Source organism: Schistocerca piceifrons, chromosome 6 (genome assembly GCF_021461385.2).
Source record: "Schistocerca piceifrons isolate TAMUIC-IGC-003096 chromosome 6, iqSchPice1.1, whole genome shotgun sequence".
NCBI classification, from domain to species: Eukaryota; Metazoa; Arthropoda; class Insecta; order Orthoptera; family Acrididae; genus Schistocerca; species Schistocerca piceifrons.
The window spans coordinates 578,440,252-578,455,103 of NC_060143.1; the positions used below are offsets into that span (position 1 = coordinate 578,440,252).

General features: G+C 45.4%; 1 protein-coding gene across 1 annotated transcript in view; it reads left to right on the plus strand.

Moving 5' to 3' along the window:
* Positions 1–4,429: 4,429 nt before the first annotated feature.
* LOC124803464 (spore wall protein 2-like) overlaps positions 4,430–14,852 on the plus strand; it is a gene marked incomplete at its 3' end in the record, with an annotated part of 67,604 nt that continues 57,181 nt past the window's right edge. Inside the window, exon 1 of the mRNA XM_047264654.1 lies at positions 4,430–4,449. Within this exon, the coding sequence (XP_047120610.1) occupies positions 4,430–4,449 (20 nt within the window). The remainder of the gene's footprint in view (positions 4,450–14,852) is intronic.

The following is a 14,852-nucleotide window of genomic DNA, read 5'->3' on the forward strand; positions in this document are numbered from 1 at the left end:
GCAGAGAAACAAAAAAGATCTTTTTGGACAAGTCCGTCAGTGTAATGAAACGAAGGACACGAGCAGCTGCTCGAGCGTCATCAGCTAGAAGTTCCTGTAAGGTAGACAGCAGACATAACACAACACGAGAGTGAATGAAATGGGGACATGACAGTAAAACATGGCGCACCGTCAGTGGATGACCACAGGCTCATTGCGGGGCGGGGGTCACCGGACAACAGGTAGCGGTGGCTACATCGGCAATGCCGTCGGGATCTGTTTAATGGCCCTAAGCTCACTTTCATGGAGAGTGGACCAAGCCTCATGCCACAATGATGCAACGCGCCGACAAAGAACCCCACTAACATCAGTTGACGGGACACAAAAGGAAGCTGTCCGAGGAAGGACAGCAGCCTTGGCCGCAGCATCAGCAGCTTCATTTCCAGGCACACCAACGTGGCCAGGAATTAAAAAAAAGACAAGTGCTGGTATCAGCTGGTGACTGAAGGGACCGTCGGATTCGTTGCACGAGAGGGTGGTCCGAATATGGGTCACTGAGACTATGAATGGCGCTCAAAGAATCAGAGCAGGTTGCATAGGGAGAATGACGATGGCGGCGGATATACTGAACAGCCTGAGAGAGCAAAAAGCTCAGCTGTAAAGCTTGAACACTGGTCAAGGAGCCGGTATGGAAAGGTATCATACCCAACGACAAAGGCACATCCTATGCCAGCAGTAGTCTTTGAGCCATCTGTGTAAATAAGGACGTTATTAGCGAGCCTCGAACGAAGTTCGACAAATCTCGAGCGGTATATCGAATCCGCGGTCCTCTCCTTTGGGAGCGAGCCGAGTTCAAGGTGAACGCGAACCTGAGCCTGGAGCCAAGGTGGCGTCGGGCTCTTACCCACTCGCAAAGTCGTAGGGAGGGTAAAATCAAGGTGCTGAAGCAGGCAACGAAAGCGAACTCCAGAAGGTAACAGGGCAGAGACATACAGCCTGTATTGGCGGTCGAGAGAGTCGTCGAAGAAGGAGAAATATGACAGATGGTCGGGCATTGACAAGTTGGCAGGCGTACTGACAAATCAACATATCGCGCCAGTAGTTTAGCGGTAATTCAGCAGCTTTGGCATACGGACTCAACAGGGTTGGTGTAGAATGCTCCAGTCGCCAGACATAGTACCCGATGGTGGATAGAGTTTAGACGGCGTAAGATTGATGGCCGGGCAGAAGAGTAGACAAAGCTCTCATAATCCAGCTTTGAACGGACAAGGGACCGATACAATCGAAGCAGGACCATTCGATCTGCTCCCCATGACGTACCGCTGAGAACACGGAGGACATTTAGGGAATGGGTACAACGAACAGCCAAGTAAGACATGTGGAGACCAGCACAGTTTCCTGTCAAATGTAAGACCTAAAATTTTTGTTGTCTCCACGAATGGGAGAGCAACGGGACCGAGATGTAAGGATGGTGGAAGAAACTGACTAACGTCAAAAGTTCATACAGACCGTTTTCTCACCAGAAAAACGGAATCCGTTAGCGACACTCCAGGAATGTAGACGGTCTAGACAACGCTGAAGACAGCGCTCCAGGAGACATGTTCTCTGAGCGCTGCAGTAGATCGTAAAGTCGTCGCCGAAAAGGGAGCCTGAAACGTCAGATGGAAGGCAATCCATTGTTGGATTGATGACTGTGGCAAAAAGGGCCACGCTCAAAACGGAGCCCTGGGACACCCCATTCTCCTGGCGAAAGGCATCTGACAAAACAGAACCCACACGTACCCTGAACATTCGATTCATTGAAAATGCATTAATAAAACGAGGGAGGCGGCCGCGAAGGCCCCAAGTGTGCATGGTGCGGAGAATGCCCCCCTCCAACAGGTGTTGTAAGCCTTCTCCAAATCTAACACAGCCACCCTCGGGCGCTTACGCAAAAAGTTGTTCATAATGAAGGTCGCAAGGTAACTAGGTGGTCATCAGCAGAGTGGCGCCTACGAAAGCCACATTAGACATTGGTAAGGAGGCGTCGAGATTCAAGGAGCCAGACCAATCGAGAACTTACCATGCAATCCATCACCTTGCAGACGCAGCTGATAAGGGAGATGGGGCGATAACCGGAAGGAAGGTGTTTGTCCTTTCCTGGTTTGGGTATGGGAGCAACAATTGCTTCACGCCAGCGTGTGGGAACATGACCTTCAGTCCAGATGCGATTATAGGCGCGAAGAAGAAAGTCTTTACCTGCAGGAGGAAGGTTCTTCAGCATCTTAATATGGATACCATCGGGCCCCGGAGCAGAGGATTGGGACTGGGTGAATGCACTTTCGAGTTCCCGCATAGTGAAGGTGGCATTGTAACTTTCACGATTCAAAGAATGGAAAGAAGGTTGCCATGCCTCTTCCGCTTGTTCTCGGGGGAGGAAGGCTGGGTGGTAATGGGCAGAGCTCAAAACCTCCACGAAAAAGAGGCCGAAGGCATTTGAGACATCCTCAGGATCCACCAGGACTTCGTTCGCTACAGTCAAGCCAGAAATCGGGGAGTGGACCTTGGTGCCAGATAGCCGGCGCAGGCCACTCCAGACAACCGAAGGAGTAAAACTGTTGAATGAGCTGGTGAAAGCAACCCAGCAAGCATTTTTGCTTTCTTTGATAACACGACTACATTGTGCACTGTGTCGTTTGTAACATACAGTTCGCCATCGTAGGGTGGCGTTGGAAGGTGCGTAAAGCACGTCGCCGAGCACGAATAGCGTCGCTGCATGCTGTAGTCCACCAGGGGACTGGGACTCTACGTAGAGAAGAGGAAGTACGAGGGATGGAATATTCAGCAGCAGTGAGAATAACTTCCATGAGGTATGCGACCTGACTATCGCAGCTGGAGAAGTGTTGATCATGGAAGGTCGCCAGGGAGGTGAAACGCCCCCAGTCGGTTTCGGAGATGTTCCAGTTAGTGGAATGTGAAGAAGGGGTGTGATGCAGGGGATGGATTACGCAGGAGAAATGGTCGCTCGAGTGTGTGTCTGACAGGATGCTGGAGAGCCCTAAAGGGGATGGTGGGCGTTAAAGCCTCCAACAAAAATGGCTTAGGAAGCTGAGCAATCGGTTGTATAATGTCTGCCCTAGTACAGGCAGGCGATGGAGTGTAAACAGTACAAATGGAAAATGTGAAAGTGGGAGAGTAATTCGGACGGCAACTGCCTGCAGATCTGTGTGCAATGTGATTGTATCATAGTAAACATAATCCCAAATCAGCAACATGACCCATGAGCTGGAATACCTTCCACAGGGGGTAGGTCAAAACGCACAGAGGTGTAGTGTGCCAGGTCAATACGATCGCATGGGCGTAACTTAGTTTCTTTGAGACCTACGACAAGCGGGCAGTGCATTCGAAGGAGCAATTTTAGTTCCTCTCGGTTGGACCGAAAGCCGCGAACATTCGATTGAATAAGTGCAATAATGAAAACAAAAACAAGAAACAAGAAAGGGTCACCTCGACGGCCGCCGAGGAAACTAGCTACACAGAAAATAAAATCTCAGGAAAGAACAATTACGAGCCTATCAACGAACGATTATTTGACCAGAAAAATAGTTTTGGACGTTGTCTGGAACTTACAATTGGCAATAAAACGAGATAAAATGGATAAAACAAAGACATTTACCGGGTTCTAGAAATGTGCATGTGCGCAAGTACATATTTTCTCAAGCAAATGTGTGTTCGGGTGATTTTTTCCTATTCCTTCAGTTCTCAGGAGGGTAATGAATTTTACCACACTTTGAGAAGAACTGACCCAGTGAATTCTTCTTTGGTCATTAATAAACTTATCATTGCTTGTTCCTACGTTTTGTCACTATATTCCGCCTTTTTCGTAAAAAATGTTCCTCGTAACTGCACTGAACAGCAGATTGCTCACGCTACACCCAGTTACGGCAGTGACATGTAAGCCATAGGACCACTCGAGACTGAGGAGTTTCAGTACAGCAACAGAACGTCAGGGGGCACTGCTGTAGACATATTTGGAGTTGTCAACTAAGACGAGACGGTCGTCCACACCACAAGGCGCTGAAGTCTGCACACTGCCACAGTGACGTCAGCTTTACAAAACACTTACCAGCCTGTGGATCAGCAGCTGTAGCAGGCAGAGCGTCCAGTTCCATGCTGCATTCCTGGGGAAAAGAAAGCAGCCATTAGACACGCCACTCGCCAAGTGTGGGGTGGGGGGGTACGGGTGGGTGTTGGGAGGCATGGCGAGGAAACCATAAAATTACACTTCCAGCTTCAGTCACGTTTATTTCCCATCGTTCAATCGCACGATGCATTAGCACCAGTGGTGCCTCTTATACATCTGATGGCAGCTCGCTGACGAAATGCGTTCTGACAATGTCTGGAACATAAACGTGACTAAGTTGAAAGTGTTAAAAATTTAATAATTGTAGATCACAACCAATTACACGACATGGACATTCCTAAGCAGAGGTAATAATTCCTACAGTACATTTTGTTATGAATTTGAACATGTTGTGACTGTGTGCAAATATGAAAGAGTATAGTGAAATCAGGGCACTTAAAGCAGCAATGCTGGAGAAATTAACTAAACTCTCCGTTTTATTTGTGCAAACGACACTACTTCAGCGAGAACCGCTCAGCCATACTGCGAGTTGGTGGAGGTGCTTGCAGTCTGGACACTGCGACGGAACTGCCACGCGAGGCCAGTGTTATTGCAGCTAAGGTTATAGAGCACAGCACGGTCAAGTCAGGTCTTCGCTAAGATTTGAGAGCAGAATAAATTCAGTTTAAAGAATAACTGCTGTCCATAGTGAAAGTAAGGTTAGAAAGTGTCATGATCACAGTAACTAAACTAAAAGCTGTTAAAATTCATAATTGAATTGTGAAATCATTTCTGAACACTATATTGCACTTGCAAAAACAAACAAAAATACTTGAAAGAGGAATTTACAAATATTAAGGCTGGGTGGAAGTTGCTCCATATTTTTAGCAGGACTTCTAATTAACTCTTAATTGCAGTTGAGTACCAGATTTCTGTTATGTACTCAAATGTGTAATACTAAATTGATCATTTGATTGAAGGTTAAGGGACTAAACAGCAAGGATCTCGTACCTCGAATTAATAACATCTGTGATGCATGTATACTGATGAAAGGCAATAGGAGCAGCAAAACCGATGCATTGAAAGCCATACTAATGCCAAAGCTGAGAAAAAACTTATGGAGAAGCGAATGGATCAGGCTGGCACGTAGGTCTGAGAAGATTAGGGCTCTCCCACCTTACACGCAACCACTGACAGGCCAATGAAGGACGAAGACCGTTACAGAGTAAAGTAATTTTATTAGCCACCAAGTAAGAAAAGTGAAATATGAAAGGCTAAAAATATGATGGAAGTCCGTTCGGCCGTAAAGACAAGGAGAGAAATAGGTAAGCCAGCAGGTGGGCGTCCCCAGAGCTCTGCAAGCGATGGGGGAGTCTTACCCATAGTCGTTACACCCCTGCTCCAGTGTAGTCAAGGCGGCAAAGAGCGCCCACTATTCAACCAGTGCTTCCTCTAAAATAGAAATTACGTTGTTGCAGAAAAGGGACGAACCACATCTAAAATCAATTAAAACCTTGTAAGAGGTGGATGAAAGAGCTACTTAAGGAGGCAGGTCAGGAGTTGCCTAGATCAGCGTGCAGCAGGAATGCTCCCACTCCAACCCCTACAGGTAAAGGCAGCTTTAAACGTTTTATCTGAAAACAAACTTCCACAGAAAACAGAACCATCTCAACCACCCTTTAACCGTTTGTCAATATCTGGCATGATATACGGTTCAAAGCAGGATCCAAACTTATGGTCTTCGAATGGAAAGGGAAAGCTTTTGGCTTGTCTGTACTCTTCTGTTCTCTAAGCCAATTATTTAAAACTTTTGAAGGCAGTAAGAGCGTTATTGACTAGGGATGATATTTTGTCCGATCACTTTACTGAATTCTAGTTTGGATGTATGAAGAAAGAGCAGTATAACCACTAAAATCATTTATTATCGAGCACTCAACGAATAGCAGCAGTAAATAAAATTTTCTGAACTTGCTGCACTTACCACTGCAACATTAACAATGCCTAATTCCTCATTTCTGCAGCTGCAAGGATAACAGGCAGTAACTAGTCCTAGACAAATCACTGAAAAATCAGTGTGTGTAGTGTGTTTACTTTCGTAATAGTTACGTGTGTGAAACATTTCTCTGAGTAATGTAGAAAACTGAATGGAAATCTTCAACCAAGTAGCAATTTATGTGGAAGAAATTTTTTTAAGGTTCATTAAATTTTACGTAATTCATATTTGTTAACAGTTCAATCTCTTGACAAGTAAACATCGACTAATGGTATCACTATGCATCAGAGACTGGAGAACTACCTTAGAGGTTTCTAGTTATTTCTCTTTTTTGAAGTATTTACTTAAGATGAGGGGACTGTTGACTTCAGAAAACCTTGTCACTTCGCAACGAATGTAGTGCAGAGGTTGACTTCCTTTAGAAATGGCGTCAGATCCCTTAACCAACAGATTTTCGCAGACATTAAGTGTTTCTTTATATCTGCTAACTGTAGAACTCATCCTTGCTGTGCTTTCAGAATGGAAGTGTGCTGTCTCTTGCTGCTTAGCATTTTTTGGCACTGGTTTTCTTTAGGGGAACTATTATTGTCACTCGTCCCAGACCGAATTATTAAGACTGATGTAATTTTATTCATTCATATTGGCTAATTGTAATGTTTACTGATTAAAAGGACATAACTGGGAATTTATCGGCCCCTGCCTCCATGGAACAGGCAAGGCAAAGAAGGGCCTTGCGTGCGAAACCCAAGGAAAGAAATGCGAAGTTCTACCGAAGGTCAGCAAAGCTTAGGGGAAGTAAGAAAAAAAGGCACAAGTAAGAAAGGCAAGCAAGGTGCTCTGTAAAGAGCGGCTGCAGGGCCCCCAAGGCAGAAACTGCAATGGGGACGTAAACAGGGAAACAATGAAAGAATGTCAAATGCAACAACATGCGAACAAAAGAGCAGATGGGACGAGGGCTTGGGTGGGCAACCAAATCCGGAGATTTTCTGCTCATTTGGGACAGACGGCAACAAGGCCTCTCCTGCCAACCCCTAAATGGGCCAACAATACTGAGGCATCCTCCTGCAGGGAGTGGTAAAAAACCCCTTGACAAACCATGAAACTAGGACAGCCACTAGGCAGCATCCACTGACAAGGGATGGTGAGTCAGGGAGATCTTTATGCAGCTTTATGCAGATCGAAGGAGATCTCAAAAAGGCATTGACGTCAGTCAAAAGCCACTGAGACTAAACTGTGCAGTAGAATGGTCTCGACAAACCACTGTGGACTGAAGCAAAAACGTCCCAGGATTCAAAAAGGCAATGTAGCCTTCGTCTCATGCGTTCAAGTAACCAAGGCATAGGTAAAATGATCAGATGATTGATTTCCATCTGAAAAGGCGATTTACCATATTCCAAATCTGGAATAATTTTTCGCCATTGGGAAGGGAATTACCCTCACTCCAGACAGAAAGGGCAAATATATGAAATTGGCCAGCGCCAGTTACGTTTTTAAGCATTTCATTGTCCACCCAGTGTACCAGCAGCTGGATTGTGACAGAGCAAAGGCAATAGCCAATTCCTACTCTGACAGGGCGTTATAAGGCTCCATGGGGCATGGAACTAAAGATAAAAGGAGTTGTGTCCGATAGTGCTGGGTCACGTGTTGGAGAACAACAGCCAAAATTACGCCTGATCTTTGCCCATACCTGCGAATAGTGAGTATAAAGCCTTCTGGCAGTGACACATCGTTCCCCACAAATCCGTTTCTGGCGTTTAAGAAGATGAGCCCAGGCACAAAGCCATTTAAATCAATCCACCAAGAGACAGTTTTCTACCAGGAAAAACCCCAGGAAGACAATCGCCAAAGCACCTGCCAAAAGGTTGGCATCGGTCGAACTGTATGGCGTTTTCAATGACAATCTGGCGGAACGCTTGGGATGGCTGCTGAGGAGAAAGCATCCAAATATACATTATTAAAGTGCCATCTTCGAGGGCATCCAGGCAAGTGATACTGAAGATACAATGATCGGAAAACTATCCCTGTCACACAAATAGTCATGAATTTCAAATTGAATGGAGGTGCGGAATCCACTGCTACAAGTGATGAGATCAATGGCTAAGAAAGTACCATCTGCCGTACAAGTGTGGGGGCCTCCAGTGTCGAGAAGGCAGAGATCAAGCCCTGCCAGCACGTATTCAACGATCTCGTCCCAGTAAGTGGTCCCAGTACCACCCCACAGAAGTTTATGAACATTAGAGTTTCCAGAGAGAAGGCAGGGAAAAGGAGCTGTTGAACAGGATGAGGAGCAGGAAGTGTATGAGATCAGAGTAGGTGGAGGTAAAGGTTGCATACCGTTACCACAGGCTAAATGGATTTGAATGGCCAATGCTATTAGCAAAGTACGAAGAGACATCCAAAACTATGTCCATGTAGAACATACAGACGCCACCAGAGGCTCACAATAGGCCGACCCAATTCCAGCAGGCTTAAAGTCCCAGTACGTGAGTGAGTATCCACAAAACAATTCCTGCAACACGACATAAGCTACGAGTTAGAGAGAGAGAGAGAGAGAGAGAGAGAGAGAGAGAGAGAGAGAGAGAGAGAGAGAGAGAGAGAGAGAGATATGGGGGGAGGGGGGAGCTGTGGTCAGGAAAAGAGCACATCACAGCAACATCAGGATCCAAAAGAACGAGTGGCCATGAGGCCCATAGAGCATTGGTCCCACCTGTGACTGAACAACAGGCTTCTCGTTCTAACGACACTGAGGGGGCGTTACTAGAGGTAGTCTCATCCTCAACAATTGCCCGAGGAGGGGGTTTCCTTTACAACCAAGGAGAAGCAGCAGTTCCACGAGGGAAGCGAAATTTAACTGGCACAGGGGAGGAAAGGGAAGAGGGACAGTATAGAGGTAAGAAGGAAGGAGGGGGAAGACAACAAAAGCAAAGCTAGACAAATACACCAGGTGGAGATCGTCGAATTTCTGACAGGCCTCTGAATGGGACAGTGCAGAGTTTTGAATTCCTGAATCTTCCTTCCTTTTTTTAAGACCAGGCAGTCCGACAAGCAAAGAGAATGTGGGTCAGAACAGGTCAGGCATTTGGGTGGTTGGCCGCCAGGACTCCTAACATGGAGGATGGCCAAAGACGCTACCAACAGGATTTGCCTCCCACTGTGGAGACATGTGACCCAAATGGTGACGTGTTACCAAAATGGAGACACTGGACACATGGAAGGTGGGATATATGGCTTCTCGTCACTATTTCTTATTTTTTCCAGCAGCGTATCTACTAAAGCGAGGGTGAAAGTGATGGATGGTATCAATGCAGTTGTCCTTCGGACCTCTCTGGACTTGCCTGACTAAATTAACGCCACGCCGTTTCCCATTAGTCCCGAGTTTCTCGTCCGATTGAAGAACGTTCCTTTGAAAATAAAGCCCTGGACCTTATTTAAGTCCTAATCAAGAGTCATCACCAAAATGTCTCTTAAGTCCTTGCAAGCACAAAGGGAAGACGATTGATTGGCATTAGACTTTAATCAGCAGTGAAGGCTGAGGAAACAAAAGTAGGAATAGAGAGAAAATCGTTCCACAGACGAGTTGCCAGAAATAGGAGCACAGCTCCGATCAAGACCTCACCCAGCCACGTCGAGGCTGCCCAGCATGAAAACCATTGCGGGAATTCCGATGCCGCAGAAAGATGGCCACCCACTCCTAGACATACACGCGGCAGTGACAGCTTAGGTACTAGAAGTGTCATCCATGTGGTGCCAGGGGACTCGGCAATATAGGTGCGTACAGCTCCACCACGTGGACTGGCTACAAAAAACAGGTGACCTAGCAGGGGGAGGGAGCTAGAGTAGGGAAGGAAGGGGGAAAGCAGGTGGAAGAACCAACTCCTGAGAAGGTAGGGAGTGAGTTCCCCAAATGGCTAATACTATGGAAACAATTTACAAAGGGAGGTCAAGCCCCAAGGTAGACCCGAGAAACAACAGGAGAATGGAAAGGAATAGCGACACCGAGGGAAACCTGGATTTTTTATAAAGGGAAGTACCGAGGGAGAAAGAGGGGCACAGGACGGGGAGGACCAAGGATGCAAACGAGTGGATATGGGGAAGAGAATGAAGTCTGGGAGAGAAGAATGTCTGCAATAGCTGAAGGTCCCATGTACACTAAGTCTACTCACAAAAGAATTTGGCTTCCTGGGAGAATCTACTTCATGTTAACTCAGTCTCAGGCCGCGAATATTCTACGGATGTTATTTTGTTTCGATGCAGTATAGGTTGGTATCCCCAAATGCAAGGAGTATCTAGAAGCGATCGAACGCACTAAACCCGGTCTGCAGCACTTTGGCTCTGCTGCAGCAGGGAGTGGCCAACACGCCCCAGTCTTGATGGGGTAATGTGGTCGGCACTTACCTATTCCCTTTCCCTAGTAGTTCCGTGTCTGATTTGTGGAATGTATTACATTTCTAGGCGGCAACTACGCTCACTTGCTGATTCAGATGGGAACTATTTGCCCTTATATCAATTTCCGTATTAGCTGATAGGCTTATTACGGTAAGCTCCGTTTTTTCACCATCTAAGATGCCTGGATGGTCACGTAAATGCAGTTTTATACTTAGAAATTCTAAATTTGAAGCTATGAAATTGTTTCCAAAACATCTCTTTCCAGTTGCAATTTCCGTTTCAACCAACGTCTGTGGAAGAAACTGAAAAGGTATTAACGAAGGAATGCAGGTAGAGTGGGGGAAGACGACGTCAGATTGTATTTCCTCATTGATGCTACAGAGAGACGTCTTCCATTGCACAGTGTTAAAGTGTGGAAGACAAATGGAGAAAAGGTGATGCAATACACAGAGTGCAAGATCAGTGGATGGAAAATTGTTATATCTTATAATGTGGAATGTTTTAATAGATCAGGATAGTACAACAACGCTAAGTTATTCTGGTAAATAAGCTGAAAGAGGAAGCAGTAAATACAGTATCCGAAATCCGAAGAGATTCCATTGGCTCGCTCTTAAAAAAGAGCGAAGAACTTCCTGAAAGGTTGTTAGACATTAAAGTAAAGCAGTCATCACTTTGTAGAGTATTTTCCGCACAACAGTGCTTTTATATGCGAAGTCCGTTTTGCAAGTGTAACGCCGATTATTTCCTCCGGTCTTTGACCTGACTGATCCCGCCCCTTGCTGGGGGGACCTTACAGTATGACCTACTGTGGTGCTATTCCGCATTTTTTACGCCAACAGACATTTCCGGAAGTGATAACGGACCAAACTCCAAGGATTATCCAGTGGCTGAACACACTACCTTTCGATTTTTAGTCCACCACGGCACCACCGAACCACGCAATTATACACCATGTCTAACGACGCCGAAGATAAGAACCTACGAAAGATGAGCGAAGATATTAAAATTCATACAATTGGATAAAAAATTTCTTCATTCACTTTTAGAACGATAAAATGCATTTACACGCCCATATAGGATGTCAGTAGCCAGTTCTAAGCCTGGATAAAATGCGGAGGAATGCTACAACGAAACGGTCGAAAGAGCCAATATTGCAACTTTGATGGTCCGAAGATCCGTCGACGTAATATTTGTGGATGATGTCACGGGTCTCAGAGTCCACGCCAGCAATCAACTCCCGCACTGATGTCCCCCAGGCTACGACCGCATTCTGATCGGAAAGACCCCGGCTGGGGGCTCCCAGCTTTGAGTGAGCTTGTAACGTTTCTGCGAGGACCATCTGCTGCCTTTCACATCTGACAGTTTTTCGTACTGTAAGGAGCGTTAATTAAGCACTATTTTTTCTTTCAGAAAATATATATTGTTGAGTGGTAATTAAGATAGGTAAATTAGTGAAATCAATGTGAAGTAGAAATTAGAATATAAATGAAAAACTTAGTTTAGTTTTGAAGAATTACACACTGGCAAACAGCGGGCAAAGCAGCAGTGGCAACGGCCGGCGCTTTAAGTCAGCTCGTTCAGGAGAGAAGCGGAAACTGTCTATTCAGCCGTCAGGGCATCGTCCGACCGGCTCACGTTAAGAAGATTCTCCGAGAAGCTTTTCAACGTGACAAAAGTGGCAATGACCGTGAAGTCTTTCACTTCCAGTGAACTAAAGTGAATAAATACGCGGGACGCAGTGGGCCCGACAAGAGGAACAGTAGTTTTCAGTTCAGTTTGGAGCTGAAGACCGTCATGCAGGAAGAGACTACATCGTACACAGAAGCACCAAGTCCGCCGCTGTAATGGAATAGTAAGCAGCATCCTCGCCGCCAGAAGACAGAAGTTAGAAAGTATTTGAAGACTTATTTTGACGTACCCAGGTGACTCGTGAGGACGGGAAGGAGACTGCCCCACATCAGCAACCACCTGTAAGCTGGGATGAAGATCTGACAGCCAAAGACTGGTAAGCTGCAGTCCGTTGTTCGAGTCCGGGACACTGGCCTTCCCCCGCCACGCCGCTCCGCTGGCCGACGCACAACACTGACACACGCGGCCGCTTAGAGAAGGGAAACAAAGGGACGCCCTTCCGATGCACGACTTCGCTCTCAATAATTAAACGGGCCACCGCACGAGGCGAGTCTCCAGTCAACTGGGCGAGACGGCGACACGAGATACACACCGCCACGCGTAATCAGACGCCGCCGCTGCCGCAGCAGGAGGCTTCGCAAACGACACAGCTGCCGATCTCCGAGCCAGAACATCCAGTAAGGAAACAGTTGTACAAAAACTACCAATAAAAGTTATCTTATGTAAAAATGCTGTTTCATTCTATCTCATACCCAAGCCAAGGGAGAACCCACCCTGCCCACATGTTAAACCTGACAATTGAATAGCATCAAAAGAGAAAACCCAGTTACATCTAGCAGCAGAAGTGTTACAATATCATTCTGTTACGTGTTCGAGGAATTTGTAATGAGGCCCTGATGTTGCGCTCCAAGCTGTCCTGTAAATTACGCTACGAATGAGGGTATTATTTCAGTGTTTTGGTTTCCAAAAGACGAAAAAATTTGCATTAAGTAGTTGCACCGTATATACATGTTTGCTTTGTTACACATGAGTAAACAGCCACCATTAGCTTAATTGACCAAGTTTCAGGAATTGTTCTAGGCCGAAAAGGGGTAAATGTCAGATCGTCTGCACAGCGTATACGAGCTCTATGCAAAAGTGAGTGCAGCTAGTTACCACGTATCACTCTTGCAGGTGTTAAGACAAAATATAGCGCATTTTACTAAGATTCGCGTTGTTTCGCAACTTCTGTACAATACCTGACAGTTCATTAGCAATGCACGATGAACGAATGTATTAGTCATCGTTGTGGGTAGGACAATACAAACATCCATTGCAAACACATCCAAAAAGTTTTGCGTCACCCCGGTTGTCAGAATTCCTGTAGATAGACGCTGACTGTATGTTATATTAGACAATCCCTTTGACTGTTCAAAGATTTCACTAAACCGACCCAAAGATGTAGACAATCCTGCATGAGCAGCGTCTATTAGACGGAGGAGGGTACGACAGCCGATCAGTTCCAGTCATTCCACCAGGAAGGAGGTACACGCCTCGTGTTGTCTGTAGTTGAACCATGCCTAGACAGTGTGATTCGCTATTTTTGGCTTCATTAAAACAGCAAATAGTTACTTTCATCCAGAAGGCAAATACTTGTTTATAAAGAATGATTAACGTATAATAAGGCGTCGCATAGCGACGGTGGAATTTTCTAAATAACGTAATTCGTCGTCTTTGGGCGGCAATATAAACAGAAAAATACGGATAAATATGCGATCATTCACTATTTTGTTCGCTGCAGAACAAATGAATCTGAGCGCTAAAGACTTCTACTGTTTTTCTTGAGTAAGACGGACGCAGATTTGTGGCGGTCTGATCTAATTTTTTTACTAAATGTATAAAAACGTGTTATGTCTAAGTTTGAGTGAAGTGTAAAAAGAAGAACTATTGTAACTTATCGTAACGACGCACGAGCGACTCAAGAGGACAATGGCTATATAAAAGAGCGCTCAATGGACGTGAAACAGACAAAAATCTACCGCCATTGTAGTACTAAGCGTAAGGTACGATACATGTTTTAGTTATAATAAATATTTGTTCTGGAAATACTGAATCATTTAGCAGTGCTCATTCCTGTCATCTGCGTATTATTTTCATTTTAATTATGCATTTTGCAAAGATTACAGACACCAAGATCAGCAATCCAATGTGCGTGTTACATTGATAACAAGAAAACTGTTTTATCGTCTTCTTGCATCAGCTTTAATATTGAGTTTCCCTTTTGTGTGATGTTACAGTTGTTTTTGCGCGCTGAAGAACTTTCTGGTCTCTTAGGAAATTGTTTTGTCATAACAATAACTTCACAACCGGGTATGATCGTATCTACGATCATGAAGTAATTAGAAAGACGATAATGCAATTTTTTAATAGCACGCTAGCTGTGACTGCTTCAAGCCACGCGAAACTGCAAGTAAAAACTATTACCATTTCATAATGCAATATTTTATGACAATGGTCAATCCATGATTCTTACGCCAATTGTGATTGATAAAACAGTAAGCGAAATCTCAATTTCCAACTTTTCCATTGAATAACAACATCACTTATTTTGTAACATCACAACAGTCAACACCGCGGTTTGATCGCGACCGCATTGTTATTTTGTGCCACGAACGGCTCCTAACAAGAAAAGTGTTTGGGCGTCTGAGTGAACCAAAGCGGTGTTATTCGGACACGGAGCCACAGAGAGACAGGAACTGTACGACTTCCCTCGCTCAGGCTGCC